Source organism: Dipodomys merriami, unplaced genomic scaffold, assembly GCF_024711535.1.
Source record: "Dipodomys merriami isolate MVZ:Mamm:240054 unplaced genomic scaffold, mDipMer1.0.p SCAF_52, whole genome shotgun sequence".
Lineage (NCBI taxonomy): Eukaryota > Metazoa > Chordata > Mammalia > Rodentia > Heteromyidae > Dipodomys > Dipodomys merriami.
In genome coordinates, this window is record NW_027206091.1 from 6,629,959 (window position 1) to 6,657,676 (window position 27,718).

General features: G+C 52.4%; 2 protein-coding genes across 4 annotated transcripts; one reads left to right on the forward strand and one right to left on the reverse strand.

Annotated features, from left to right (window-relative positions):
* The first annotated feature begins 3,056 nt into the window (after positions 1 to 3,056).
* On the forward strand, positions 3,057 to 14,199 carry Aplp1 (amyloid beta precursor like protein 1). 2 transcript variants are annotated; one of them, XM_069998655.1, is made up of 17 exons: positions 3,057 to 3,230; positions 4,233 to 4,376; positions 5,911 to 6,043; positions 6,247 to 6,359; positions 6,636 to 6,769; positions 6,889 to 7,073; positions 7,704 to 7,834; positions 8,437 to 8,511; positions 9,922 to 10,080; positions 10,163 to 10,291; positions 10,813 to 10,912; positions 12,490 to 12,597; positions 12,770 to 12,796; positions 12,953 to 13,023; positions 13,265 to 13,327; positions 13,479 to 13,622; positions 13,733 to 14,199. In XM_069998655.1, exons 1-17 carry the CDS (start codon positions 3,108 to 3,110, stop codon positions 13,829 to 13,831), a joined length of 1,938 nt encoding a protein of 645 aa, XP_069854756.1. In that variant the 5' UTR covers positions 3,057 to 3,107; the 3' UTR covers positions 13,832 to 14,199. The 2 variants fall into 2 exon arrangements, with proteins under 2 accessions (XP_069854756.1, XP_069854757.1); XM_069998656.1 differs by having other exon boundaries at positions 12,773 to 12,796.
* A 3,192-nt stretch (positions 14,200 to 17,391) lies between these two features.
* Positions 17,392 to 25,541, reverse strand: Nfkbid (NFKB inhibitor delta). 2 transcript variants are annotated; one of them, XM_069999069.1, is made up of 12 exons: positions 25,452 to 25,541; positions 23,617 to 23,717; positions 23,387 to 23,456; positions 22,864 to 23,078; positions 21,924 to 22,111; positions 21,721 to 21,826; positions 20,989 to 21,135; positions 20,814 to 20,865; positions 20,577 to 20,725; positions 19,456 to 19,572; positions 19,125 to 19,289; positions 17,392 to 17,994 (listed from the first exon to the last, which is right to left on the reverse strand). In XM_069999069.1, exons 1-12 carry the CDS (start codon positions 25,468 to 25,470, stop codon positions 17,917 to 17,919), a joined length of 1,407 nt encoding a protein of 468 aa, XP_069855170.1. In that variant the 5' UTR covers positions 25,471 to 25,541; the 3' UTR covers positions 17,392 to 17,916. The 2 variants fall into 2 exon arrangements, 1 of the variants encoding a protein (XP_069855170.1); XR_011367357.1 differs by having other exon boundaries at positions 17,910 to 17,994; positions 19,428 to 19,572.
* Between the last annotated feature and the right edge of the window lie 2,177 nt (positions 25,542 to 27,718).

Consider the following 27,718-nt stretch of genomic DNA (forward strand, 5'->3'; position numbering starts at 1 on the left):
GGAATCAGAACAAGATAACAACCTTGCTTCTCCCAGACTGGACACCGAAGGAGAGAACAAGAATTAACAATTGTCAGGATTGTTTACATATATACATATACATATATATACACATCTATACCCACGTATAGATGTGTATATATATATATAGTCAATTCCGCCAAGTGGGAGCAATATGGTCTCTATGCCCACCTATTCTCCTGTATAGAAGGTATTCAAGATGGCAGATAGGCCCCATTGCGAGGGATGAAAACAAGAGATGATGGGGGTAAGAGGTGGAAGTAATTACTAGCCAACTGAGTAAAGGTATTTCAAGATGAACCTCCATCATCTTGACAAAGGGAATATAGAGAAAAATCAAGATGAAAGACCTGTCAGGCACAGGTGGCTCACACCTGTAACCCTAGCTACTCAGAAGGCTGAGATCTGAGGATCGAGGTTCAAGGCCAGCTCAGGCACTAAAGTCCATGAACTCTTATGTCCAAAGTGGAGCTGTGGCTCAAGTGGTAGAGTACTAGCCTTGAGAAAAAAAAAAAAACCTCAGGGGCAGCACCCAGGCCCTGAGTTCAAGCCCAGGACCAACACACACATACAACACACACACATACAACACACACACACACACACACACACACACACACACAAAGATGAAAGGAAGAACAGGCCCCACCCTGTTTTGTCTTTGAGGAGCTCCATGGCTAATGGAAGTGCAGCCAAGATGGCTGTTCACTCCCAGGGAACAGAGATGGCCACCATCTTGATTCCTTCAACCTTCTTAAGATGCTCAAAAGACCTGGACCCGTGGAGTGCAGATGGGATTGGAACTATCACTGTGGAGGTAAAAGGGAGTATGTTGATAAAAATATTTATGTTTAATAATAATAATAAAAGCCAAAGAGGCAAATATACCTTGGGGATTCACCTGGCATTATTTGGGAGCAGTGTGGTTTTGAACACAGGGCTTCAGACTTGGCTTCCCACTTGAGCCACATCTCCTGCCTTTTGTGCTTTAGTTTAGTTTTCACATAGGGTTTCTTGCCTTTTTTTTCCCCTCAGGTCCTGGGGCTTTCACTCAGGGTACTGTTCCTGAGCTCTTTCTTTTTGCTCAAAGCTCGGGCTCCTGCTCTACCACTTAAGCCACTTCTCAACATCCAGGTTTTTTCTGTGATTAATTGGAGATAAGAGTCTCACAGACTTTCCTGCCCGAGCTGGCTTGAAAACGATCCTTAGATCTTAGCTTCCTGAGTAGCTAGGATTACAGGTGTGAGCCACTGGCACCTGGCAGTTTCCTGCCTTTTTTCCCAGTGCCTCAGAATGAGATCCTTCTACCTTTGCCTTCTCAGTAGCTGGGATTCTAGGCATGAACCTACTTAACCATCTTCCTTAACCTTTGAGGTAGGTACAGTAGAGGCAAAGCACTAGTCTACCTCTTCGCCCCTTGCTACTTGTTTAGCACATTCTGCACATATGTACACACAGTTAAAAACAAACATAGACGTGTACACACAAGACACACATGGAAGTTTGTACAGATTTACACATAGGGCAGAGGTGTACCAGTTGGCTAGGGAAAATAGAATTGAATATTCTTATTAGAGGAGACAAACCAGTGAGCACTAAAGGAGAAGAGAGACTTGACATAGCCTTTAATCTTTAGAGTGAGAATGGGGATTCAGCGCCACCCCCCTCCCTCTCCCTCTCTCTCTCCCTCTCTCTCCCTCTCTCTCCCTCTCTCTCTCCCTCTCTGTCTCTGTCTCTGTCTCTGTCTCTCTCTCTCTCTCTCTCTCTGTCTCTGTCTCTCTCTCTGTCTCTCTCTCTCTCTCTCTCGCTACTGGGGCTTGAACTTGGAGCCTGAGTGCTGCCCTTAGCTTTCTGTCACTCAAGGGTGGCTCTCTTAATACTTGAGCCACAGCTTCACTTCCAACTTTTTTGCTGATCAACTGGACGTAAGGGTCTTGTGGACTTTCCTGTCCAGGCTGGCCTCGAAACTTGAGCCTCAGATCTTAGCTTCCTGAGTAGGTAGGATTACAAGTGTGAGCCACCAGCACCTGGATAGACTTTGGTCTTGAGGGTAAGATAGTGAGCCATTCTTAAAAAGAAAGGGAGGAGGGCAAAGGGGGAGGATTTGATTTTTGGATCCTCACACTAGATAGTTAAAGGTCCAGAAAGGACAAGAAGACTTGAATGCTAGATCTGAGAGAGAAAAGGTGTGTGTGTGTGTGTGTGTGTGTGTGTGTGTGTGTGTGTGTGTGTGTGTGTGCACACACACATGCACATGCTCTCGTGCAGGGGAGGGGTGTGTGCCTTGGTTTCTGCTTCTGAGAGCAGGGGTCTGAAGCTCAGGCTGATTGAGAAAGGACAGGAGGGGGGAAATGTAACTCCAATGTCAAATTCCTGATTATGAGGAACCTGGAGAAAGAAACTTACTAAGAAGGATCCCCCCAAATGCTGGTCCCTCCCCCCACCATCTCCCCACTTCCTGGCCTGGCCAGGAAGACAAAGCTAATTGTGTGGATCTGTCCCAGCTTTGACGCAGCCAAGTTCCCAAGGGGAAGATTGGAAATCCAAGCCCTGTCCCTAATAGGAGAGAGGGGACTCTGGTGCTGGTGGGCAGAGGGTTGGATATCTAGGTGGATCCTAGGAGGTACAGGAGCAGGTGATTCATATACTAAAGTTCGCCCCTCCCCATCCCTACACACACACACACACACACACACACACACACACACTCGGCCCTTCGCGTGGGGATGGGAGGCCTGGCATCTCCAGGAGAGGAGTGGAGGGGGATGGAATTGGGGGAGGGGGTCCTGGCACAGGCCCTCCCCGTGGGTGCCCAAGCCGCCGCGCGCTCTCTGGTTCTCGCGGTCTGGCTCGCTCGCTCTGCGCAGAGCTCCGCGCTATTGTCCTGGCGCGGGGCGGGGCCGGCGCGGGGCGGGGCCGGCGCGGGGCGGGGCGGGGCGGGGCCGGCGGCCTCGGCGGCGGCGGCGGCGGCGGTGGCGGCGCCGGGAGCTCCTGTCACCGCTGGGGCTGGGGCTGGGCCCGGACCAAGCCAGGGGCGGGGTGGGGTGGAGAGTGCTGGGGACCTGACGGGAGGTGAGGGCCGGGATATGGGGCCCTGCAACCCCGTGGATCGCGGTCGGGGCCCGCCGCCACCTTTACCTCTGCTGCTGTCTCTGTTGCTGCTCCTCCTGCGCGCGCAGCTGGCCATCGGGAGCCCCGGTGGGGCCGAGGTGAGGCCTGGGGGGAGGGCGCGGGTGGGGGAAGGGACGGGGGTGGAAGGGGTGGGACCTGACCTCTGGACACCCTCCCCTCCCGCTTCTACCCTATTCACGGTCTTGTCCAAGGGCAGAAAGCACAGGTGTTGTTGTTGTTTATAATGATTATTTTTCCAGACAGATGTGTTATTTGTGAAACCACCCCCCTCCCCAAGATTTCAGGCCCCAGTCCTTCCATCATCTGTCTGTCAGTCCCCGGGCCTTCTTATCCTTTGCAATGTTAGGGATTGGTCTTCAGCAACCCTCCCCGCCTCCAGACCCTTTCTCCAGACCCCAGCCCCTCAACACCTGAACATACGATTCACCCCTCTTTCCCTCCACCTCCTGCCCCCACCAGCAGCCAGGGTACACAGATCCCAGAATCCAGGCCAGGATCTTACACCCTCTCCATCCCTAGTCCAGCTTCTAGAACCCAGTGAGCCAGGCCTCCCAACAGTACTCCCAGCCCCCAACCAGGACGGAGCTTTCTGTTATGCAGGCCTGCGGGAGAACCAGGCCCTGTGTGTCATCTTTGCACCCCTCTGCTATGGGAGCCTGATCTAGGGATGGAGGGGGGAGGAGGGGGCCGGAACACCTGGGTTCTGGGGGGCCTCCTCCCCCACCCCCATCGCACGATTCAGATTTAACCCCTTCCTGAAGGGGAGGTGCTCCAGATCCGCTGCTCTGGGGGTGGAGGTGGAGCCTGTCTCCGCAGCAACAAGGCCGCAAGAAACCCGGGAGAGGGGGGAGGGAGGGAGGAAGGGGGACCTGGGTTGCCATAGCAACGGGAGAGCCGGGGCGCCCCCGCCCTAAAGAGAGCTGTTTCCCCGGGAACGAGCCCTTCACCCAGGTCCTTGGAGGAAGAGGGCTCTGGTGCTGATGGGCAGAGGTCTGAATATCTGGGGCCTAGGGGGTACAAGAGCAGGTGCTTCACTTGCTTCACTGGGTCCTCAATGCCCTGTCTGCCTCCACTTCCAGGCTCCAGGGTCTGCCCAGGTGGCTGGATTATGTGGGCACCTAACCCTTCACCGAGATCTGCGCACGGGCCGCTGGGAACCAGATTCTCAGCACTCACAGCGCTGTCTCCGGGACCCCCAGCGTGCGCTGGAGTACTGCAGACAGGTGGGTGGGGACAGATCTGCGGCCGGGGTGGGGGTGGGGGGCGGCGGATGGTCAGCGGTTAAGCAGGACCCAAATGCGACGAGGTCACCTCTAAGAGAAGCTAGACGTGCCAAAGGCAGCAGGGTCTGGTTGGAGATGTTAAGAAGGCTGGGGAGCTAAGGGGAGGGGAAGGGGGTGTGGCTCCAGGAGCAGCTAAGCCAAAACTATTTGGATAAACAATCTGGAGAGAAGACAAGGGAGCAAAGACGTCAGCTAATCAAGACAATTAGTTAAGTGGTGGGGGGGTGGAGAGGGTTGAAAGCTAGTGGGATTTGTAAAGAAGGATTGTAAGTGGGTGTGGCCAAAGGAGAGGTGGGGCTAAGACAAAAAAGAGGCTTGTGGACCCGCAAAGTGGGGGTGGGGGGGAGTGATGGAGGCCAGTGAGAGATTGGCTAGCTGGGAGGTGTGGCCAGGAATGGACAGGTCTAATGCAAAATGAGCAAGGACCAGAGGCCAGAGAAAGGGGAGGGGCATGAAAGAGCCTGATGGGGTCCAGGGTAGATGGTAGGGGACACTGCTGAACAGGAGACTGAGGTGTGGCCCAAGGGCAAACTAGAGGCCCTGTGATGAAACCCCAGTACCAGCCAGGCACTGGTGGCTGATGCCTGTAATCCAAGCTACTCAGGTGGCTGAAATATGATGATTGAGGTTTGAAGCCAGCCTGAGCAGAAAAGTGTGAGACTTTTGTGTCTAACTATTGAAAAGTTGGAATTGAGCCAGGTGCCAGTGGCTGATGCCTGTCATTCTAGCTATTCAGGAGGCTGAGATCTGAGGATGGCAGTTCAGAGCCAGCCAAGGCAGGAAAGTCTGTGAGACTCTTATCTCCAATGAAGCACCAGAAAGCTGGAAGTGGCGCTGTAGCTCACAGTGGTATAGCACTAGCCTTGAACACAAAAGCTCAGGACAGTGCCCAGGCCCTGAATTCAAGCCCCATCACGAACAAAAACAAACAAAAAATAAGCTGGAAGTGGAGGTGTGACTCGAGTTGATAGGGCAACTAGACAAGCCTATACTGGACAAGATGAAGGAACTTTTTTTCTTTTTTCTTTTTTTTGGTTAGGCGTGGGGCTTGAACTCTGGGCCTGGGCACTGTCCCTGAGCTCTTCAGCTCAGGGATGAGCACTCTACCACTTGAGCCACAGCTCCACTTCTGGTTTTCTGTGGTCAATTGGACACAAGAGTCTCATGGAGTTTCTTGCCTGGGCTGGCTTTGAATCACGATCTTCAGTACTCAGCCTCCTGAGTAGCTAGGATTTACAAGCGTGAGCCACTGGCACCTGGCTAAGATGAAGGAACTTTTAAGAGGGTGGGGTGGAAGGGTGTCCAGTGAGTACCAAGGCTTAGATATCTAAGGATGGTTCAATGGAGAAGCAAGGCCCAAAGGATGGAGAAGTTCTTTGGCATACAGAACCTAGAAAAGGACACAGCCAGTGAAGAGCTCGAATGACTAGCAAGCAAGGGCAGTGGGCTGATCTCCCCTTGCTGATATCTGCAGATGTATCCGGAGCTACACATTGCTCGTGTGGAGCAGGCTGAACAGGCTATCCCCATGGAAAGCTGGTGCGGGGGCACCCGGGACGGCCGCTGTGCCCACCCCCATCCCCACGTTGTGCCCTTCCTCTGCCTGCGTGAGTCACAGACTGGGGGTGGGGACCTGAGACCAGGTTCGGAGTCTCTCTCTGTCTCTGGCCCACATTAGAGGGCCAGGTGGCCTGCATTTCTGGTCAGGCAGAGGCGCCTGAGGATAAGCTATTTGAATTCTGAGGAGGGCGGACTTGTAGCCCGTGGGTGCATCTCATTCCGGTACCTTCCACATACCCACATTCCCCAGCTGGTGAATTTGTCAGCGAGGCCCTGCTAGTGCCCGAAGGCTGTCGGTTCCTGCACCAGGAGCGCATGGACCAGTGTGAGAGTTCAACTCGGAGACATCAGGAGGCTCAAGAGGTCAGAACCCTGCTCCACCTATCCCTGCATCCCCTCCACACACCACGGACCAGAGCCCAAAGCCTTTGACCACCTTTTTCACCAGAAAGCAGGAGTTTTGGCCAACCCTGCTTTTCCCACTAACATATAGGAATTCCATCCCTCAGCCCCTTCCATACCCCATTCCCCCCCCCTCAAAATAAAACCAGAAAACCAGCCCAAGACCCAGTTATCAGACTCTCCATTTATCCCCTTCCTGCTTCACAATCTTGGCCTCTGGGCCTCTTTTTCCCACAGGCCTGCGCCTCCCAGGGCTTCATCCTCCACGGCTCCGGCATGCTTTTGCCCTGTGGTGCAGATCGGTTCCGAGGTGTGGAGTATGTCTGCTGTCCTCCTCCAGCCACTCCCGATCCATCTAGGACAGCAGTTGGGTGAGTGGGATGGGAACACTCCCTTCCCACTCCCCTCCCCAACCCCATCCCCCTCTCCCACCAAGAGGTACCAAGAGGTAAAGGGTGGATCTTACTTCTTGAGTCTTCTGCTTTCTCAGTGACCCTTCAACCCGGTCCTGGCCCCTGAGTGCCAAAACAGAAGTGGGTGAGAATGAAGAAGAGGAGGAGTCTCTCCTACAACCAGTGGATGATTACTTCGTAGAGCCGCCCCAAGCTGAAGAGGAAGAGGAGGAAGAAAGAGGCCCACCCCCAAGTTCCCACACCCCAGGATTGACCAGCAAAGGTGAGGGCAGAAGTAGCCATCTTCCTAGTCCTCTTTCACCATGTGAGGGAGGCCCAATGGAGGTGATGTAAGAGAAAGGAGTAGCTTTGGAAGCACTAGCCTGCAATAAATGGGGAGGGACTGGTAGATTTGGAGGCACTAGGAAGTGGAGAAACCATTTGATAGGTCCCCGGGGTCATTGGAAATAAAGACTGTATTAAAGGATTTTATGCCAGGGGCCAGTGTCTCACACCTGTCATCCTAGCTACTCAGGAGGTTGAGATCTGAGGTTCGTGGTTCAAAACCAGCTCCACAAAGTAAAGTCCATGAGCCTCTTATGTCCAATGAACCACCAAAAAGCTGGACATAGAGCTTTGGCACAAGTAGTGGTAGAGTGCTTAGCCTTGAGGGGGAAAGAAAAAAAAAAAGCTCAGGAACAGCACTCAGTCCTTGAGTTTGACCTCCAAGACCAGAACAAAAAAAAGTGGAAAGGGGGGGGGGCGTTCTGAGCTTTGTGAATACAGGCAAGGGGCCAGAAATACATTTCCACAGTGCCAGCTTGGTAATTGCTGTGGTTGAACTGCATGGGTGATGGTCTCCTCCCGTGTTCTCAAGATCATGATTCTTTAGCCTGATCCTTGGTTTTTGCAGTCACCCCCACCCCCAGGCCCACCGACGGTGTGGATGTTTACTTCGGCATGCCTGGGGAGGTCAGTGAGCATGAAGGCTTCCTGAGAGCCAAGATGGACTTGGAGGAGCGCAGAATGCGCCAGATTAATGAGGTGACAGCCCCCCCATCCTATAACAACCACAGAGCTCCCCCAAATACCAAGAACACATGGAGATTACCTTCAAACGCTACCCTAGCCTCCCTCAACCCTAAAAACCCTCAACATCACTTCCAAAGCTTCCACTCCCTCACCTGGAGACCCACTGAGATGCCGCCACATGCTATGGAAACTCTGGTCCATGGCACTGTCTCCTCTGAATTCTTTTTGGGTGATCTCTCTTGGGAAGCCAAAAGCCAGTAAGACTAAGAATTTTAGATCCTCCCGCGTTTTTTGTTTTTTTTTTTTTTTTTTTTTGGTCCGGTTGTGGGGCCTGAACTCTGGGCCTGAGCACTGTCCCTCAGCTCTTCAGCTCTTCAGCTCAAGGCTAGTGCTCTACCACTTGAGCCACAGCGCCACTTCCGGCTTTTTTCTTTTTGCTTATGTGGTGCTGAGGAATCGAACCCAGTGCCTCAGGCATGCAAGGCAAGCGCTCTACCACTGAGCCAACTTCCCAGCCCCCCTCCCGCGTTTTTGAATGATTGGATCACTCACCATGTGAATGTGGGGTTGGGGGGTAGATTCCAGGATCCAAAAGCTCCCCTTCCCCCTCCCAGGTGATGCGTGAATGGGCCATGGCTGACAACCAGTCCAAGAACCTGCCTAAAGCCGACAGGCAGGCCCTGAATGAGGTAGGTCAGCATCCCATGATCCTTTTCATGTCCACCTCCCCTATCCCGTACATTCTCTCAGCCTAGACCTGCCCCATGCATTTCAACGTTTTTCCTAATTTCCCTTGGCCTTTGCAGGCCCCCACCCCCTTGACCTGTCATTGCTCTCTTCACTCCTCCCCCCATCTCTGGCGTCTTCACACAAGCCTAGCCCCTAGACCCTTTTAGACCCTGGCCCCTGGCTCTGGCCCCGCCCCTCTGATCTCACTTTGTTGATTCAGTTCCACCCCAGCAAGCTGTGCCGTCTAACTCTGGCTCCACTTCCTTCATCCTGGCCTTGGTGCAGCCCTATCCCATGCACACCCCACTCATGTCAGCCTCCAACTCAACCCTGGGTCCCCGCCATGACTATCATGAAGGCCTGTATGACGGCCCTGCCTTCTCTGCAAGACTTGGTTCCCATCATATTAACATTGATCCATTCTGGTCTCAGATGGTTCCCACCCTAAGATTGGCTCCCAGCAGGCTGAGCCCTTACTCCCACTTTACCTGCCCTTATAAGCCCACCCTTTCCAGCCAAGACCCACTGAACCCCACTCCCACTTGTACCATAGCCCTGCCTATCCAGACTCCCTTTAACTTAATTTTCACTTTATTTGTTTGTTTTGTGATGGTACTAGGGCTTAAACTCAGACCCTGGTCACACTGTCCCTTTGCTTTTTTGCTCAAAGCTGATGCTCTACCATTTGAGTCAAAGCTCTACTTCCTGCTTTTGGGTGGCTAATTGATGATAAGAGTCTCAAAGAGTCCAGAGCTGGCTGAGATCTGAGGATCAAGGTTCAAAGCCAGCCTAGACAGGAAAGTCCAGGAGACTTTTATCTCCAGTTAACCACTGGAAAACTGGAAATGGCTCAACATGGTAGAGTGCTATCCTTGAGCAAAGGAACTCAGGTACAATGCCCAGGCTCTGAGTTCAAGCCTTATGACCAACTCAACAAAAAGAAAGTCTCTTAGATGATCCTGTCCCAGGGCTGCTTTTAAAGCAGGATTCTCCTATCTCTCCTGAGTTGCTGGGATTACAAACATGAACCACCAACTTCCTGGGCTCTTTCAACTCTTTTTCTTTCTTTTCTTTTTTTTTTTTTTTTTCAGTTGTGGGGCTTGAACTCTGGGCTTGGGTGCTGTCCCTGAGCTCTTCAGCTCAAGGCTAGCACTCTACCAATTTGAGCGACAGCACCACGTCTGGTTTTCTGGTGGTTCATTGGAGATAAGAGTCTCATGGACTTTCCTGCCCGGGCTGGCTTGGAACTGCGATCCTCAGATCTCTGCCTTCTGAGTATCTAGGATTATAGGCATGAGCCACTGGTATCCTGCTTACCTCATTTTGAGTCCCCCATTCCTGTTCGTTTCAACCCCCTCCCCCACCACCAGCACTTCCAGTCCATTCTTCAGACCCTGGAGGAGCAGGTGTCTGGTGAGCGCCAACGTCTGGTGGAGACCCATGCCACCCGGGTCATCGCCCTTATCAATGACCAGCGCCGAGCTGCCCTGGAGGGCTTCCTGGCAGCACTACAGGGAGATCCACCTCAGGTATGGCGGTGATGGGGGGGGACAGAGAGTAGAAGGTGACAAGGGTTAGGGTAGGCCTTGGCAGCCTTCGTCCTTCCCACAGGCAGAGCGTGTACTGATGGCCCTGCGGCGCTACCTGCGTGCTGAGCAGAAGGAGCAAAGGCACACATTGCGCCACTACCAGCATGTAGCCGCTGTGGATCCGGAGAAGGCCCAGCAGATGCGTTTCCAGGTGCTCACACACCTCCAGACCTTAGCTGTCCTGTTCACCCCGCCCCTCAGACCTCTCTTCCTTCTCTTTTCTTTTTCTCTTGGCTGTGGGGCTTGAACTCAGGGCCTGGGCCCTGTCCCTAAGCTCTTCAGCTCAAGGCAAGTGCTCTACCACTTAAGCCACAGCACCACTTCCTTTTTTTTTTTTTTTTCTGGTGGTTAATTGGAAATCAGAGTCTCACGGACTTTCCTGCCCGGGCTGGCTTTGAGCCTTGATCTTCAGATCTGAGCTCTTGAGTAGCCAGGATGACAGATATGAGCCACTGGCACCCAGCTTCTCCCTTCTTTTTGTATTCTGTTTCTTCTGCACTTTCCTTTATCCTGTGGCTCAGTTCCTGACCTTTTATATCCTACATTTTGTCTGTGGTGGACTGTATGAGCTTTTTCCTTGCAATCTGTTGAAATTCTCCCTTCATCTTGACTCACTTTCTTCTTCTCAGGCCTGTATGGCTCAGTTAAGCCTTTATTTTCTATTCTCCACAGGTACAGACCCACCTTCAGGTAATTGAGGAAAGGATGAATCAAAGCCTGGGGCTGCTGGACCAGAACCCACACCTAGCTCAGGAGCTGCGACCCCAGATCCGTGAGTGCCCCTTCGGCCCCCATTCCAGATCTCTGAAGGGAGACCTTGAACCCCAGCCCTCAACACCTCCCTCCTCCCCCCTACACACACACACACACACACCTTTTCAATGATCTAGCCTTTATAGCCCTAGAATTTAGTGGTGCAATTCAAAAGCCCTGTTTCTTCATTCATGATAGTGCCATGTGGTCTGGGTTGGGCAGAGTGGTTCTTCCGGTGGTCTTGCCAGTAGTCAGGTGTGCAGCTGTAGTTAACTGGTGGATCATTTGGAGGCTGGGACTGTGGCAAAAGTGCCTCTTTCCCTCTCCAAGTAGGGCCTCTCTTTCCATGGAGCCTCTTCATGTGTTCTCCAGCAGGGTAGCCATGAACTCAGGGCCTGGGCACTGTCCCTGAACTTTTTTGCTCAAGGTGGGTACTCTACCACTTGAGCTACATTCCACTTCTGTCTTTTTGGTGGTTCATTGGAGATAAGAATCTAATAGAAGCCGAGCGCTAGTGGCTCACGCCTGTAATTCTAGCTACTCAGGAAGGTAAGATTTGAGAATCTGGGTTCAAAGCCAGCCTGGGCAGGAAACTCGTGAGACTCTTATCTCCAATTAACCACCAGAAAGCCAGAAGTGGTGCTATGGCTTAAGTGATAGAGTGCTTGTCTTGAGTTGAAGAGCTGAGGGACAGTGCCCAGGCCCAGAGTTCAGGCCCCATGACTGACCAAAAAATAAAAAATAAAATAAAAAAGGAATCTCATGGACTTTGCTGCAGGTTCTGTTTTGAAACATGATCCTCAGATCTCAGCCTCCCGAGTAGCTAGGATGACTAGCACCCAGCGATTTTTGTTTGGCTGGGCTTTTTGTTTTGTTTTCAGTGCTCAGGATAGAACCTGGGGACTTGCATGCTTTAGGCAAGTGCTTTACCACTGAGCTACATCATCAGCTCCTCTCAGTCTTCTTAAGGATTGGGCTTACGTTCCGTTAGTTAGAACAAGTGACAAAATGCAAGGGGAAGAGCATGCATAAAAGCACAAATCCAGCCGGGCACTGGTGGCTCACGCCTGTAATCCTAGCTACTCAGGAGGCTGAGATCTGAGAATTGTGGTTCAAAGACAGCCTGGGCAGGAAACTCTGTGAGACTCTAATCTCCAATTAACCACCAGAAAACAGGAAGTGGTGCTGTGGCTCAAGTGGTAGAGCACTTGCCTTGAGCTGAAGAGCTGAGGGACAATACCCAAGCCCAGAGTTCAAGCCCCTTGTCTGACCCCCCAAAAAAAGCACAAATCCCAGAAAGCATGACCTTACACAGCCCCCAGATCAATTGTGCCCTCCTCCTAGATGTCCCACGCCTGACCCCAAATCTCCTGATATTTAAGTAAGTCAGACTCTTGAAACTTCAACCTGCATCCTGCCTGCCAAAGGGCTGCCCCATCCACCTCCCCACTTTTCCAGGTCACAGTGCTAACACCACACTTGATCTCTCTACCACTGGACAAAGAGGGCACTAGTCACTCACCCCATTTTGTTTGTGGAATCCCTATACTCAGCCACCCCTCTACACGTTCCCACCTTCCCTCACCCCTTCCACAGAGGAACTCCTCCACTCTGAACACCTGGGCCCCAATGAATTGGAAGCCACTGTGCCTGGGAGCAGCATTGAGGATAAGGATGGGCCTCAGCCATCAGATCCAAAGGACGGTAAGTGAGTCTGAGAGACGACCCCAGACTTCAGGGGATAAGCCCTCAGTCTCATTCCTGATCTCCCCAAAGTCTGCTGGTTATCAGCCTGGGGAAGAAGTTTCTCCACTATTTCTATGACAATGGCCTCCTCTCTTTACTCTTCCTCCTGCCTTGTCCCTCCGGCTGCCAGCAGACACCCCCAAGACCCTTCCAAAAGGTGAGTGTCAACCAGAGCAGACCCCAACCACTAAAGCCTACTGAATTCTAAACCCCAAAAGGAGAAGGGTCCATAACTTGGGAACCCCAGGCTTCCAGGGGGTGAAATCCACCACTGGACCCTCAAGAGTGAGATGGAACTTGGGGGGAGGGGTAGGGTCCACAGAACAAGATGTTCCATCCCCTGGAAAAGAGAAGATACTCCCCTTGGAGCAGAATGAGCAGAAGGTAAGCATTGTTGGGCCTGGGCGGGGAGGGGGGGCTAAAGGGGAGGTGTCTGAGGGAAGGTGGGGGGGGGGACCTGAACTCCTGGTCCTGAGAGAGGGAGGTGCTATGGGTTCCTAAGACCAGGGCTGGAGGGCGTGGACTTCTGGGTACTGGGAAAGGAAAGGGATCCCTCCTAAGCTGGGATGGGGGGTGGGGGGCATGTTAGGTCCTATGACTCTTCCTGTTCTCCCTTCTGCCCCAGGTCAATGCGTCTGCCCCAAGGGGTTTTCCATTCCACTCTTCAGAGATCCAGAGAGATGAACTGGTAAGAGACAGACGCAGGGGACATTTAGGGGAAGGTTAGAGGTTAGTCTGTTTAGTGAGACCTCAACGCACACACAGAATCCAAAGTGAGCCTCAAAGATGCCTTTGCCTCCCTCTCCTTCCCCCCACCCCCATCCTTCTCTTCCCCACAGGCACCAGCTGGGACAGGCGTGTCCCGCGAAGCTGTGTCTGGTCTGCTGATTGTGGGAGCTGGAGGGGGCTCCCTCATCGTCCTGTCCCTGCTGCTCCTGCGCAGGAAGAAGCCCTATGGGACTATCAGCCACGGAGTGGTGGAGGTGAGGAGAGGGGGATGTGGTATGGGCATGGATGGACCACCAGCTCCCGGAGATCCAAGCATGACACCCCCCTTCCATTCCTCTTCCCCGCCCCCCCATCCTTGCTGTAGGTGGACCCCATGCTAACCCTGGAGGAGCAGCAGCTTCGAGCACTGCAGCAGCATGGCTATGAAAATCCCACCTATCGCTTCCTGGAGGAACGACCCTGAACCTGCCCCCTTGCCACTGTCAGCTGATCCCAGACCACCCCTCTAGGTCCTGGATCCCCTAAGACCGTCCCCCCCAACTCCCAGCCTAGGGGTGGGGGAGGGAAGTCTCGACAAGTTCATTCTTTCCCCTTTCCCAGTTCCAAAATTCCATCCCTAAAAAAATAAAATAAAATCCCCAGGTATCCCCAGCTGCTGCCCTTTCCCCCTTGGGACAACTCCGCTTCCCTCACTTTAATTTATTTTGTAAGTTAATTTATTGCTTCTTAAGGTGACCACTACTTTGGTCCCAGTGTCTGTGGCCTCCCTGGATTTCCTCTTCCCACGTTTGTCCAACTAACATACCAATAAAGTCCTCTTCCCCCACTAGACCATCCTGTGTCTCTCTGGGAGGATCGGGGTGTAAGGACAGTAAGCACAGCCGCTTGTGTGGTTGCGCCCCCCCCTCCCCACCTCCCCCCTGCCCCAAGCCCCTCATCGCCTCCTTGACGTCTTTGATTGGTTAATAGCCCTTTAAATGTGGGCGGGGCTATGGGAAGGGTGCTAGCGCTCGTGGAGGGGCGTGGTCTTGCTTGGACGTTATGCGCCTGCGCAGGAGCTTTCTATGGTGCTGAACCGCGGAGGCTCCCACGTGTGTCTACCAGATCCCCAAGTCCGGGGTCCCAGAGAGGGTCGTGGCAGGTCTACAGGGGCCTGTTGAGAGATGGCCCCTGCACGTGTCCGGCTGTGTAACCTTTGGGGTTAACCTTCTCCAGATGTTGCTGCCTGCCCCAAGATAAGTTATTAGGAGAACTGAGAGGGTTTGGTGTTGGCCCATAGAAACGGAACTTACCTAACCCCATCTATGTAGATTAGGAGATGGAGGCCGAGAGAAGTTACAGCGTGAACCTAAGGTTGCATCTGGGCACAGTGGGAATAGGAATTCAGCCCAGGAAGGTTGGCTCCCAGCATGTATATGCTTGACCTTTTTACTAAGCTGTTGGCCAATTCACTACAAAATTCAACTTGTGCACTGTAGGCTGAGTGTGGTGACGCATGACTGTAATCCTTCCCATACTAGAGGCAAAGGGGAGGAGGTCTCAGTTTCAAGGCCAGCCTGGGGATAAATAAGGAGAGGAAAGAGAGAGAGAGAGAGAGAAGAGAGGAAGAAAGAAAGAAAGAAAGAAAGAAAGAAAGAAAGAAAGAAAGAAAGAAAGAAAGAAAGAAAGAAAGAAAGAAAGAGAAAGAAAGAAGGGAAGGAAGGAAGGGAGAGAGAGAAAGAGAAAAAGAAAAGAAAGAAAAGAAAAGAAAGACAGATACTGGTGGCTCATGCCTGTAATCCTAGCTACTTAGGAAGCTGAGAAGTGAGGATTGCAGTTCAAAGCCAGCCTGGGCAGAAAATCCATGAGACATCTCTAGAAAAATCCGACGTGGTGCTGTGGCTCAAGTAGGAGATTGCTAATAAGCTTTGGACAAAATAAAGCTCAGGGACAGTGCTCAAACCCTGAGTTCAAACTCCAGGACCTGCAAATTAATTAATTAAATACATTTTCTTTTCTTTTCTTTTCTTTTTGCCAGTCCTGGGGCTTGAACTCAGGGCCTGGGCACTGTCTCTGAGCTTCTTTTGTTCAAGGCTAGCACTCTACCACTTGAGCCACAGCACCACTTCTGGCTTTTTGTGTTTATGTGGTACTAAGGAATCAAACCCAGGGCTTCATGCATGTAAGGCAAGCTCTCTACCACTGAGCCACCTTCCCAGCCTCTCAAATATTTGAAAAAAAAAAAAAAAGTTAAGGCCAGGTGCCTGTAATCCTAGCTACTCAGGAGACTGAGATCTGAGGATCACGGTTCAAAGCCAGCCCAGGCAAGAAACTCCATGAGACTCTTAAGTCCAATAAACAACTCAGAAGACTGAAGTGACGCTGTAGCTCAAGTGGTAGAGTGCTTGACTTGGGCTGAAGAGCTGAGGGACAGCGCCCAGGCCCAGAGTTCAAGCCCCATAACCAGAAAAAAAAAAAAAAAGTTGAGGTGCCAGTGGCTCACATTTGTAATCCTAGTTACTCAGGAGCCTGTGATCTGAGGATTACAGTTCAAAGCCAGCCTGAACTGGGAAGTACTTGGTCCTTATCTCTAATTAACTATCAAAAAGCCAGAATTGGAGGTGTGGCTCAACTGGTAGAGCACTAGTCTTGAGTGAAAAAGGTAAGGGACAGCAACCAGGCCCTGAATTCAAGCTCCAGGTCCTCACATAAACAGATAAACAAAAGCCCTTGGGCTGCGAAGCTGGCTCAGTGGTAGAGCGCTTGCCTTGCATGCTTGAGGCCCTGGGTTCGATTCCTCAGCACCACATAAGCAAAAAGAAAAAAGCCGGAAGTGGTGCTGTGGCTCAAGTGGTAGAGCTGAAGAAGTGGTTGAGCTGAAGAGCTGAGGGACAGCGTCCAGGCCCAGAGTTCAGGCCCCACGACTGGACCCAAAAAAAAAAAAAAAGAAGCCCTTTACACTAGACATTGTAGATTTGCCCTTTTTAAAAATCACAATGGGCCAGCAGATGGCAGTATCTTGCCACAGTCTAACATAACTAAAATCACCATTTTTCCAACAGATGGTTTGGGGAGGGAGGACTGGATTTCTATCTCTCCCAAAGGGCCCATGAACTGACAAAATTTCTTCATAATATACCCATGTAAACACAGGTCATGTATATTAAACACACACCTGGAAGGCAGAAGATGCTTTGTAATACAAGGTGGAGACAGTGTAAATAGTTCTCTGAGGATGCCTGGGCTTGTGACCATTGGTTCTATTTTCAGTTGTCCTGAGCCTTCCACTAATGCCACAGGTCAGAGGAAAGCTACCCCTGTGCTTCCATGGCGGTGAGACAGCTACAGACTAACAGGTAAGGACTTTCCAGCCGTGAGACTAGAAATAAAGCACCATTTTTTCTCAATAGAATCAGTGTGCGATTCCTTAATGAAGTATTCCTTAACAAATGCGGTGATTTGGTAATGAACTATGGCCACTTTAACTAGAACAATGTGTTTTTTAAAAGCTGCTATTACTAAAACATTATTTTGGCATTGTTTACTTAATACCCTTTTGCTCCCAATTGCTCTTTTTCCTTTTTTTTTTTTTTTAAATCTCTGGGCCTCTTGAAATAGATTTGATTTTTCCATTCGTGACAGGCTTTCTTTATAACTCGAATCATGCCTCTAGTTCTAGTTTGTTGCCCCTTCCTTGGAGATAAGAGTCTCCAGAACATTCCTGCCTAGGCTGGCTTTGAACCATGGTCCTCTGATCTTAGCCTATGGAGTAGCTAGACTCACAGGCATGAGCCACCGGTACCTGCCCTGAAAACAGCCACAAAAGGAAGGCAGCCATCTGCCAACCTGGAAAAGGCCCACAGCAGACAGGAGGCTCTGGGATTCCCTTGCTCTTGAACTTCCCAGCCTGCAAGAAGCAAAATTCGACAAGAGCTGGCTGTAAAGAGCGTCCCTCGTGTCAGCTACACGCACCATCCAAACCACATGTGGGGTATTGCAGCTACCTCCCACAACCAACACCCCCAAAGACAAGATGACAACATCACTGGCTCACACAAGAGTTTAATAGGGAGACTCAGGATGGACTAGCAGAGGATTTGTTGGGGTCTCTGCAGTCTGGGGCAGGGACTCCCTAGCTCTCTGTGTGGGAAAGGTCTTGGCACCTCAGGGGTGTAGGTCTAGGGCCATCAGAAGAAACCCACTGGGTTAGAATCATGATTCTCTGAGTCCCAGGAAAGGGGCTTATATTTAGGGTGTTTGGATATGAAGGGCTGAGTTAGGGCAAGAATCCTGAAGGATCCAAGTAGATAGAAGGTTCCATGGTTCTGGGGTGTTTCACAGAAACAATCAAGGGGCCTCGATTTCACAGAAATCATTAAAAAATAGCCTTTGTGAGGGAAGGAGGGATCACACCACCCCAAATATTGGGGACTGTTCACCCCCCCCACCCCCAGCAGCCACTTGGGGGTTTTAATGTAAGACCCCAATGGCAAGACGCTCCACACACATCACGGATCTGCCACATTAGCATACGCTGGCTGTCCCACGGGACGGTGGGGACTGGAAAAATCAGTCCAGGTTCTGGGTTTGAGTCCTAAGAGGACAAACCTGGGGGGCCACACGGCTCCTCTTCAACAGCTGCCGGAGCTGTGGACAAACAAGGTGAGGCGAGAAGGGGAAATGAGGGAGTTTGCCACACGCAGTTAAAGGCTGACTGGTTGAAGCTCAGTCAAAGTCTGAGGTTGGGGCTGGGGGCTGCAGCTCACGCCATAAGCCCAGCTACTTCAGAAGGGAGGACAATGGCCGTTGAAGCACAAGCTGGACAAATACGTTAGCAAGATTCCAATCTCAACCACCAAGTAGGCGTGGTGGTGCATACCTGTCATCCCACCTACATGGGAGGAAGGGGCAGGAGGATGGAGTCAGCCCAGGGGGAACCCTATCTGAAAATTAAGTTAGGGGCTAGGAAGGTGGCTCAGTGGTAGAGCGCTTGCCTTGCATGCCTGAGGCCCTGGGTTCCATTCCTCAGCACCACATAAGAAAAAAGAAAAAAGCCGGAAGTGGTGCTGTGGCTCAAGTGGTAGAGCGCTAGCCTTGAGCTGAAGAGCTGAGGGACAGCGCCCAGGCCCAGAGTTCAGGCCCCATGGACCGGACCCCCCAAAAAAAAAAAAGAAAGAAAGAAAATTAAGTTAAAGCCATGGAGGCCTGGCTCAAGTGGTTGAGCACCTGTGCTTACTACCCAGTGCAAGGCCCTGAGTTCAGACCCTAGAACTGCAAATAAATAAATAAATAAATACTAGGCCAGGGGCTGGTGGCTCAAGCCTTTAATCCTGGCTACTCAGGGAGCTGAGATCTGACGATCACCAGTTTGTTTGTTTGTTTGTTTTGGGTCCGGTCGTGGGGACTGAACTCTGGGCCTGGGCGCTGTCATGAGGATCACCAGTTTGAAGCCAGCCAAGCAGGAAAATCCATGAGACTCTTACATCCAATTAAGTATTTTAAAAAAAGCTAGAAATGGAGCTGTGGCTCAAGTGGTAGAACGGTCCCAGGGACAGTGCCTAGGCCCTGAGTTCAAGCCCCAGGAGTCACACTTAAAAAGAAAAAAAAAATCTGGGATTAGAGGTAAAGATATGAGTTTGACCACTGAGCAAAAAGTCTGAAGCCAGAATGGAGAGAATGATGGACTGACAGGAGTGGGGGCCAACCCCCCCCCACACACACACATAGAGTTAGCTCGGAAGCCACGCCCCCTCCATCCGCCCAGGTACAATGCTCACCCCTTCAGGGCCCGGACCAGGCCGCAGCAAGTGGATCGGCTGCTCGTTCTCCAGGTTACGCAGTGTTGGGTCAGCACCAGCTGCCAACAGGTGCCGCACAATGGCCTCCTGTGGGGGTCCAGGGGGCAGGGCAGCCGCCATGTGCAGGGCTGTGTTCCCGTGAGCCTGCAATAGGGATCATGGTGTGCTGGGCCCCCGCTGTCCTGGCCCTACAGCCCTCTGCCTCTGCATTCTCCCCATCTCTCCCCACCCCATCCCTCTCTGTGCCCAGCCCCACTGCCCTAGGCTACCCCCATCTCACACCATCTGCCCGGTCCCAGCCAGGCCACACCTTCATGTTGACGAAGGCTTGCAGGTCTACCCTTGGCAGTGCCAGCAGCAGCTGAACCAAGGTGGGATTGGCAGCCTGCACAGCCAGGTGCAGAGCGGTCTTGTTGCTCTTGATCTCCTGTGGGAAGAGGTGGTGAGTCAGGAGGGTCCTGCACTCCAACCCCCAACTCCAAGAAACTAGGACCAACCTGGTAACTCAGCCCTGTAATCCCTAGCTTCTCAGGAGGTTGAGATCTGAGGATCCTAGGTCAAAGCAAGCCAAAATAGGAAAGTCCCTGAGAATCTTATCTCCAATTACCCAGCAAAAAGTTGGAAGTGGCTGGGTACCAGTGGCTCATGCCTGTAATCCTAGCTACTCAGGAGGCTAAAATCTGAGGATCGTGGTTCAAAGCCAGCCTGGGCAGGAAACTCCTTGAGACTCTTATCTCCAATAAACCATCAGAAAGCCGGGCACTAGTGGCTCACACCTGTAATCCTAGCTACTCAGGAGGCTGAGATCTGAGGATTGCGGTTCAAAGCCAGCCCGGGCAGGAGAGACTATGAGACTCCTATCTCCAACAAACCACCAGAAAACCGGAAGTGGCGCTGTAGCTCAAGTGGTAGAGTGCTCGCCTTGAGCTGAAGAGCTGAGGGACAGTGCCCAGGCCCAGAGTTCAAGCCCCACGACCAGAAAAAAAAAAAAAAAAAACTGGAAATGGAACTGTGGCTCAAGTGATAGAGCACAAAAGCTAAGGAACAGTGACCTAAGTTCAAGCCTTTGGACTAGCAAAAAAACAGTTGGAAGTGGAGGTATGGCTCAAGTGGTAGAGCACCAGCCTTGAGGGAAAAAAGAAGAACTCTAAGGAACCATCCCAAGCCCTGAATTCAAGCCTCAATGAGGATGTGTGTGTGTGTGTGTGTGTGTGTGTGTGTGTGTGTGCACGTGTGCACAGGCACACGCGTGCCCGTGTGTAAAATCTACAAAACTCAGTGCCTGCAGAATCAAAACTAAGATCAATAATACTGCTCCAGGTTGATAAGACACTGAACAGATAAGGAAAGTAATGTGCTCAAAGCCACACAGCTCGGAAGAACAAAGTCTGTGTTTGAACATCCAGGAGGCCCCAGCTCCCATAGCCTTACCTGGCTGGCATGGTTGGCACCCATGTGAAGCAACATCTGGACACAGGTCAACCTGTCCCGGGCCTGGGCACTCAGCACCCGAGGACAGAGGCTGGGTGGACGCATAGCAGCATTGAGAGCCAGGACAGCTGTATGGAGGGGGGTGAGGCCTGCAGAGTGGAGATAGTGAGGGACTCACTGAGATCCCCAATTCCACCCCATCTGCTGCCACACCAGTCCTGCCCAGACTCAACTTACCCTCAAAATCTCTGGCTTCCAGGTCCACCTGCACGCCTGACTTAAACACAGCCTGGAAGGGGGTGAAAGAGGAAAAAAATATGTCCTATCGAAGTCCCTTGCAAAAATCTCATCATAGAAACCACAATCCAGGCAACCCATCAACCCCAGACAGCCCGCCTGCCCATGGGCATACCGAAAGGACTCCTGGGAGTCCATACGTAGCAGCCACATGCAAGACAGAACGGCCCTGGTAGTCAGCAGCATTAGGCCCGGCTCCCAGGTTCAAGAGATCCTCCACAATCAGAGGCTGATTGGCAGCAGCAGCCACGAGGAGAGGAGTCTGCAGGGGACAGAAAACATCAGCCTTGGGGCTGGGGATGTGGCTTAGTGGTAGAGTGCTTGCCTCGCATGCAGGAAGCCCTGGGTTCAATTCCTCAGTACCACAAAAACAGAAAAAGCCAAAAGTGGCACTGTGGCTCAAGTAGAAGACTGTTAGCCTGGAGCAAAAGAAGCTCAGGACCATGCCCAGGCCCTGAGTTCAAGCCCTAGGACTGGCAAAAACAAAAAAGAGAGAGAGAGAGAGACACACAGAAAGAAAGAAAAGAAAGAAAGAAAGGAAATATCAGACTTTCCTAGCCCTCAGGAGGCTGAGATCTGAGGATTGAGGTTCAAAGCCAGCCTGGGTAGGAAAGTCCAGGAGATTCTTTATCTTCAGTAAACTATCAAAAAGCTAGGAAGTGGAGGTGTGGCTCACATGCAAGACTGCTCACCTTGAGTGGAAAAAGCTAAGGGACAGTGCCTAGGTCCTGAGTTCAAACCCCAATACTGGCACAAAAGAAAATATTAGCCTGAAGAACCCTCCATACCACTCTGAACCCCAAGAATCTGGGCTCAGATGTCAAGGAGTCCAGACCCCCAGCCTCACCTTGCCCTTATGTTCCCGGATGTCGAGGTTCCTGTACATCTGGAAAATCTCTGCCGCAGCATAGGCTGCCCAGCGCAGGCCTCGAGCAGCAAACAGGTGCAGGAGTCTGAGGACAGGTGGGGGGGGGGGGGCAGCCGTGAGAACAAGGCCCTGGCAGAGCCCAGAGCCTGCAAATCACCCCTGTCCCCCTTCTACAGACTCACGTGTCTCCCTCCTCATCCTGAGCCAGAAGCTGCTCAGGTCCCAAAGCCAATAGATGAGCTCGTGCGGTATCCAGGGAGGGCCCTGTGGAAGGGGGCAACTGTGGGGGTCCTGAGGGGAGCCCAGACACTCGCCAGGATCCTGCCTGTGGCAGGGAAGGTTCTGCATAGAGCCGAGTCTCCAGGGGGTCCTGATAGATCCAAGTGAAGGGAAGAGAGATCATCAGCTGAGAGCCTCCCCCCCTTCCCCAGCCTACCACGTATACTGTGTATTCGAATATACAAACACAGGCCAAGGATCCGGGGGTCTGGGAAACAAAGGGATTTTGAAGATATGGGCTTCAGTTTTAACAATCTGAGGGATGGAATCTTTTTTGGTTTATTTGCCAGTACTAGGACTTGAACTCAGGGCCTGGACACTATTCTTGAGCTTTTTCGCTCAAGGTTGATGCTCTACCACTTGAGCCATACTTCCATTTCCAGCTTTTTGATAACTTATTGAAGATAAGACTCTCATGGACTTTCCTACCCCAGGCTGGTTTGAACTATGATTCTTGAATAGCTAAGATAACAGGCATGAGCCGTCTGTGCCTAGCTAAAAATTAAATCTGAACCCAGCCTGGAATCTAAGAATACTGCATAAGAATCATGAGGATATTTTTTTTTTTTGTCAGTAGTGAGGCTTGAACTCAGGGCCTGGGTACTGTCTCTGAACCCTTTTGCTCAAGGCTAGCACTCTATCACTTTGAGCCACAGCTCTACTTCCAGTTTTCACTAGAAATATGAGTCTCACAAACTTTCCTACACAGGGCTGGCTTTGAACCAAGATCCTCAGACCTCAGCCTCCTGAATAGCTAGGATGACAGATGTGAGCCACTGGTGCCTGGCATGTCATGGGGAATCTTAAGAAGCCCTCTAATAGCCTGTTCTCATTGTGTCTCACCTCCATCACCAGGGGAACTGGGCCTGGCCTTGCTGGGTCAGGTGGTGGGTAGAAATCAGACATCAGGAAGTTATCAGATGCAGAGTAAGAGCAGGAGCTGTCTGTGTAGGCCCCATGCATGGCAGTAGGGTCCCAGACTGGAAAGCCTGTAGAAGGAGCCAGGCTGCCAATTCCAGAATTCGCAGTTTCCTGGAAGGCTGGGAAGTGAGTATGGCCTGTGGATGAGGAAGGGTGAGGACAAGCCTGGTTACCAGAACTATTAAGGCTGGCACTCCACCACTTGAGCCACAGCTCCACTTCTAGCTTTTTGGTGGCTCACTGGAGATAAGTCTCATGGACTTTCCTGCTCAGGCTGGCTTTAAACCATGATCCTCAGATCTCAGCCTCCTCAGTAGCTAGGATGACAGGTGTGAGCCACCAGATCCTTGCTCCTCCCTCCTCCCCCCCACCCCCAATTCTGAGTTGAGATGTTTGAGTGCCTGGGGCTGGGAGCTGAGGAAAATAGGTGAATTTCCAGACTTACCAGCCTCAGCCTCATTCACTGAGCTCACGGCGGGGGTCAGGGGCTGGGCCAGGGGAGGAGAGAAAGGTCCCTACAGACATAAGCAAAAAGAACCAAGGTTACTCATATATCTAGAAGATTCCTCAACAACCATTGCCCAGCTATGGGACACCGGAGTCAGCAGCTCTGAGCGTCTCCTGCACCGGGTTGTACGAGAATCATTGCTTAACAGGGTTTCCCCTGAACCTCACCTGTACCCCACCAGCATCAGGCTGCTGCTGGCGGCGCCTCTGTTCTTCCAGAAGCTTCTTTACTGTCTGGGTTGGGCAATGGCTGCGCTCATTCCGATTCACTGTGAGGGGGAGGAGGGAGGAAGGAAGTCATCACAGGTCCTTTAAGTCACCCAAGTACACCCCCGGGGTGAGGGGGGGGGAGAGGAAATGGGGGAGCAAGCGGAGGTGGGAGCCTTTCTTGCTCTCCCGCATGGAAAAAGTAGCACATCAATACTGCCTGAGAACCCCAAAACCAATAGCCAGATTTTAAGAGCAGGGCCCGCCTTTTTCCTTCCTTTAAGCGACCGAACTTTCCACCACTCTGATGGAAACTGAGGAAGTGGGGGGGGGGGGGTCCTGTGCCTCTCGGCAGCAGCATCCCACCCACAGTCCTCTCAGTCCTGATTTCAGGGGTGTTGGGGTGTACGAGAAGACGGGGTGTGGAGAGGGGGTGTCTCCTGAAGAAATCTATCCAGGGTCTCAACATCTCTGGGCTCAAGGTCTCTCTGGAGCTCCCAGGTGTTCAAGTCCCAAGCCCTCCACGAGCTCATCAAAAATCCAGGGGTGCAGAACTCCCCCCTCCCTCGCCCCCCTCTCCCACACGCCCCACTCTCCAGATTTGGGAGCCCAGGACCCCCGGGGCCGGAAGGCACTTCAGCCCCCTCCTCTTTAGAACCTGCGAGTCCAAGTCGCCCCCTTTCCCACCGACCCAGCATCACCCCGACGGCTCCTCATCCTCATCCCCAAATTCTCAGTCTTGGGAGCCTGGCTTCCAGGCAAAGAGGGGTTAAGGGGAGGGGCTGCCGCGGGCGACGCGCTGACGTCACGGCGCTCGCTCAACCAAGGGAATCTTCCACCTCCGGCTTCCGCTGCCCCCCCCCCCAGCCCCGCGCTGCAGGTGTCCCGCTGCGGGGCGGAGCTCGCAGCCCCAGCGTGGAGCGCGTGGAATCCCCCGCAGGCGGGGGAATTCCCGCGCCTCCCGGGCACGTCAATCACGGCGGGAGGGGGGGTGTGTCCCGGGAAATCCCAGAGCTTGGGACAAGGTCACTCGTGGTCAGCGTGGACCCTCGGGGTCCAGCCTCTGACGCTCTGCACCCTAGGAATGAAGGCACCCCGGGACCTCCAGATTCCAGATCCCCTGGGCTGATCCAGGACCAGATCCAGGACCCCACCGCTCCTCTGTCTCGATCTGGATGGGATTGGGGGGGGAGTGGGGTACCCTCACTTTCAGACCCCCCTTCACACTGGGTGCTCCAGTGCTGTCTCTCTGGGACCCAAAAGCCCAACACTCCGCCTGTCATTGGTTTTCAAGAATCGGGCAGGAGCCGGGCGCGGGTGGCTCACGCCTGTCATCCTAGCTACCCAGGAGGCTGAGATCTGAGGATCGCGGTTCAAAGCCAGCCGGGGCAGGAAAGTCCGTGAGACTCTGATCTCCAATAAGACACCAGAAAACCGGAAGTGGCGCTGCAGCTCAAGTGGTAGAGTGCTCGCCTTGAGCTGAAGAGATGAGGGACAGCGCCCAGACCCAGAGTTCAGGCCCCACGACCGACAGAAGAAGAAGAAGAATGGGGCAGGAGCCCGGCACCAGGGATCTCGTCTGTCATCCCAGCTACTGCGGGAGGCTGAGCTCTGGAGGATGACCGTTCCAAGCCAGCCTGGGCAGAAAGTCTGTGAGATACTTAATCTCCAAATTACCCCCCAAAAGGCAGAAGTGGCGCTGTGGCTCAAGTGGAAAAGCGCTCGCCTTGAACTAAAGAGAAGCTCTAAAAATTAAAGAGCAGACCCCGCCTGGCCATCCCCGCTCCCCCTCTTACCTCGGGGGTTCCTGGGCATGGACTGTGGGCCCCCAGGGCCACGGGCCCCCCGGCGCTGCGCCAGCCTCCTTGTGTCCTCCCCACCCTGGCCCCAGCAGAGCCGCCTCGCCGGGTCCCCGATCTAGGGGTACGGGTTCCCCCGCCTTGAGTTTTTAAAAAATGAGGTGGTGGCCCCGCCCATCCGTGGGCCGGGCTCCGCCCACAGGCCTGGGAGTCCCCGCGCTCCGCTCCAGCGAATTCGGTGGCTGAATGAGCAGTGGGCGGGGCTCCCAGAAAGAGGAAGTTGGGTTGGGGGAGTGTGGGGAGAGGGGGGGGGGTCACAGTCTTTGGTTTTAGGGACCTAAGGTACCATCCTCCAGAAGCAAGAGGGGAATGGGGGGAGGGGAACCTGATGTCGCTGCTTAAGGGAGATGAGACTAAAGGCCCTGAGTAAGGGTAGCAGGAAGAAGGATCCTAGGAGGAAGAAGGGGACCCCAGGGGCCCGACCCCTGGCCTCTAGGGAGGAAAAAGACCCAAAAGTAAGGAAAGGTGCGGTAAGAGGTTCAGATCTCTCCTGCCATAACCCAGATCTTCTTTTCACATATTAAATTACTTTTCTTTTCGCAGTTGGGGCTTGAACTCAGGGCCTAGGCGCTGTCCCTGAGCCTCTTTGTGCTCAAGACTAGTGCTCTACCTCTTGAGCCACAGCACCACCTCTGGCTTTTTTCTGAGTGGTTTATTGGAGATAAGAGTCTCACAGACTTTTCTGCCCAGGCTGGCCTCAAACCATGATCCTCAGATCTCAGCCTCCTGAGTAGCTAGGATGACAGGAATGAGCCACGGGCCCTAGGCTACCTTTCTTTCTTTTTAATTAATCCCTCTGTTCAGAGAGCCTTTTTTTTTTTTTTTTGCCAGTCCTGGAGTTTGAACTCATGGCTGAGGGCTGTTCTTGAGCTTTTGTGCTCAAGGCTAGTTCTCAACCACTTGAGCTACAGCTCCATTTCTAGCTTTTTATAATTCATTGGAGATAAGAGTCTCATAGAGGGCTGGGAAGGTGGCTCAGTGGTAGAGTGCTTGCCTTGCATGCCTGAGGCCCTGGGTTCCATTCCTCAGCACCACATAAGCAAAAAGAAAAAAGCCGGAAGTGGCGCTGTGGCTCAAGTGGTAGAGCGCTAGCCTTGAGCTGAAGAGCTGAGGGACAGCGCCCAGGCCCAGAGTTCAAGCCCCACCACCGGACCCAAAAAAAAAAAAAGAGTCTCATAGACTTTCAAGCCCAGCCTGGCTTTGAATTGCAATCCTCAAATCACAGCCTCCTGAGTAGCTAGGATTACTGGTGTGAACCCCTGGTGCCTGACTGGACTTTTCTTTCCTTTTTTCTCTTTCTTTTCTTTTCTTGTTTTGTTTTGTTTTTGTTTTTGATACCAGTCCTGGGATTTGAACTCAGGGCCTACTTATTGTCTCTGAGCTTCTTTTGCTCAAGGCTAGCATTCTATCACTTGAGCCACAACTCCACTTCTAGTTTTTTGGTGGGTCATTGGAGATAAGAGTCTCATGGACTTTCCTGCTCAGGCTGGCTTTGAACCATGATCCTCAGATCTCTACCTCCTGAGTAGCTAAGATGACAGGCATGAGCCACCAGCACCTAGCATCTCTTTTTCAGTCTTTTTCACTCGACTGGCATTCTACCACTTGTACTATACCTCCTGGCTCCGGTTAATTGAAGAGAAGAGTTTCTTGGATCTGTTTTCCCTGACTTTGAATCTCAATTCTCAGATCTCAACTTCTTGAGTAGCTAGGGTTACAAGGAGTGAGCCACCAATGCCCAACACTGTTTATTTATCATTTAAAATAATCCGCATGCCAGGCACTGGTGGCTCATGCCTATAATCCTAGCTACTCAGGAGGCTGAGAGGCTGAGATCTGAGAATTGCTGTTCAAAGCCAGCCTGGGGAAGAAAGTCTGTGAGACTTTTTTTTTTTTGTCAGTCGTGGGGCTTGAACTCTGGGCCTGGGCGTTGTCCCTCAGCTCTTCAGCTCAAGGTGAGCGCTCTACCACTTGAGCTACAGCGCCACTTACGGTTTTCTGGTGGTTTATTGGAGATAGGAGTCTCACAGTCTCTCCTGCCCGGGCTGGCTTTGAACCGTGATCCTCAGATCTCAGCCTCCTGAGTAGCTAGGATTATAGGCGTGAGCCACCAGCGCCCGGCTGTGAGACTCTCATCTCCAATAAACCACCAGAAAACAGAAGTGGTGCTGTGGTTCAAGTGGTAGAGCCCTAATCTTGAGCTG

Excerpts from the sequence above, each read along its gene's own strand:
- Nfkbid (XM_069999069.1), bottom strand. Across the intron at positions 22,112-22,863 it reads CAGTTCCCCTGGTGATGGAG|GACCCCCTGGAGACTCGGCT; the intron begins GTGAGACACAAT and ends TGGATCTATCAG. Across the intron at positions 20,726-20,813 it reads GGAAGCCAGAGATTTTGAGG|GCCTCACCCCCCTCCATACA; the intron begins GTAAGTTGAGTC and ends TCCACTCTGCAG.
- Aplp1 (XM_069998655.1), top strand. The coding sequence starts at position 3,108 with ATGGGGCCCTGCAACCCCGTGGATCGCGGTCGGGGCCCGCCGCCACCT. Across the intron at positions 8,512-9,921 it reads ACAGGCAGGCCCTGAATGAG|CACTTCCAGTCCATTCTTCA; the intron begins GTAGGTCAGCAT and ends CCCCACCACCAG. Across the intron at positions 10,913-12,489 it reads GGAGCTGCGACCCCAGATCC|AGGAACTCCTCCACTCTGAA; the intron begins GTGAGTGCCCCT and ends CCCCTTCCACAG.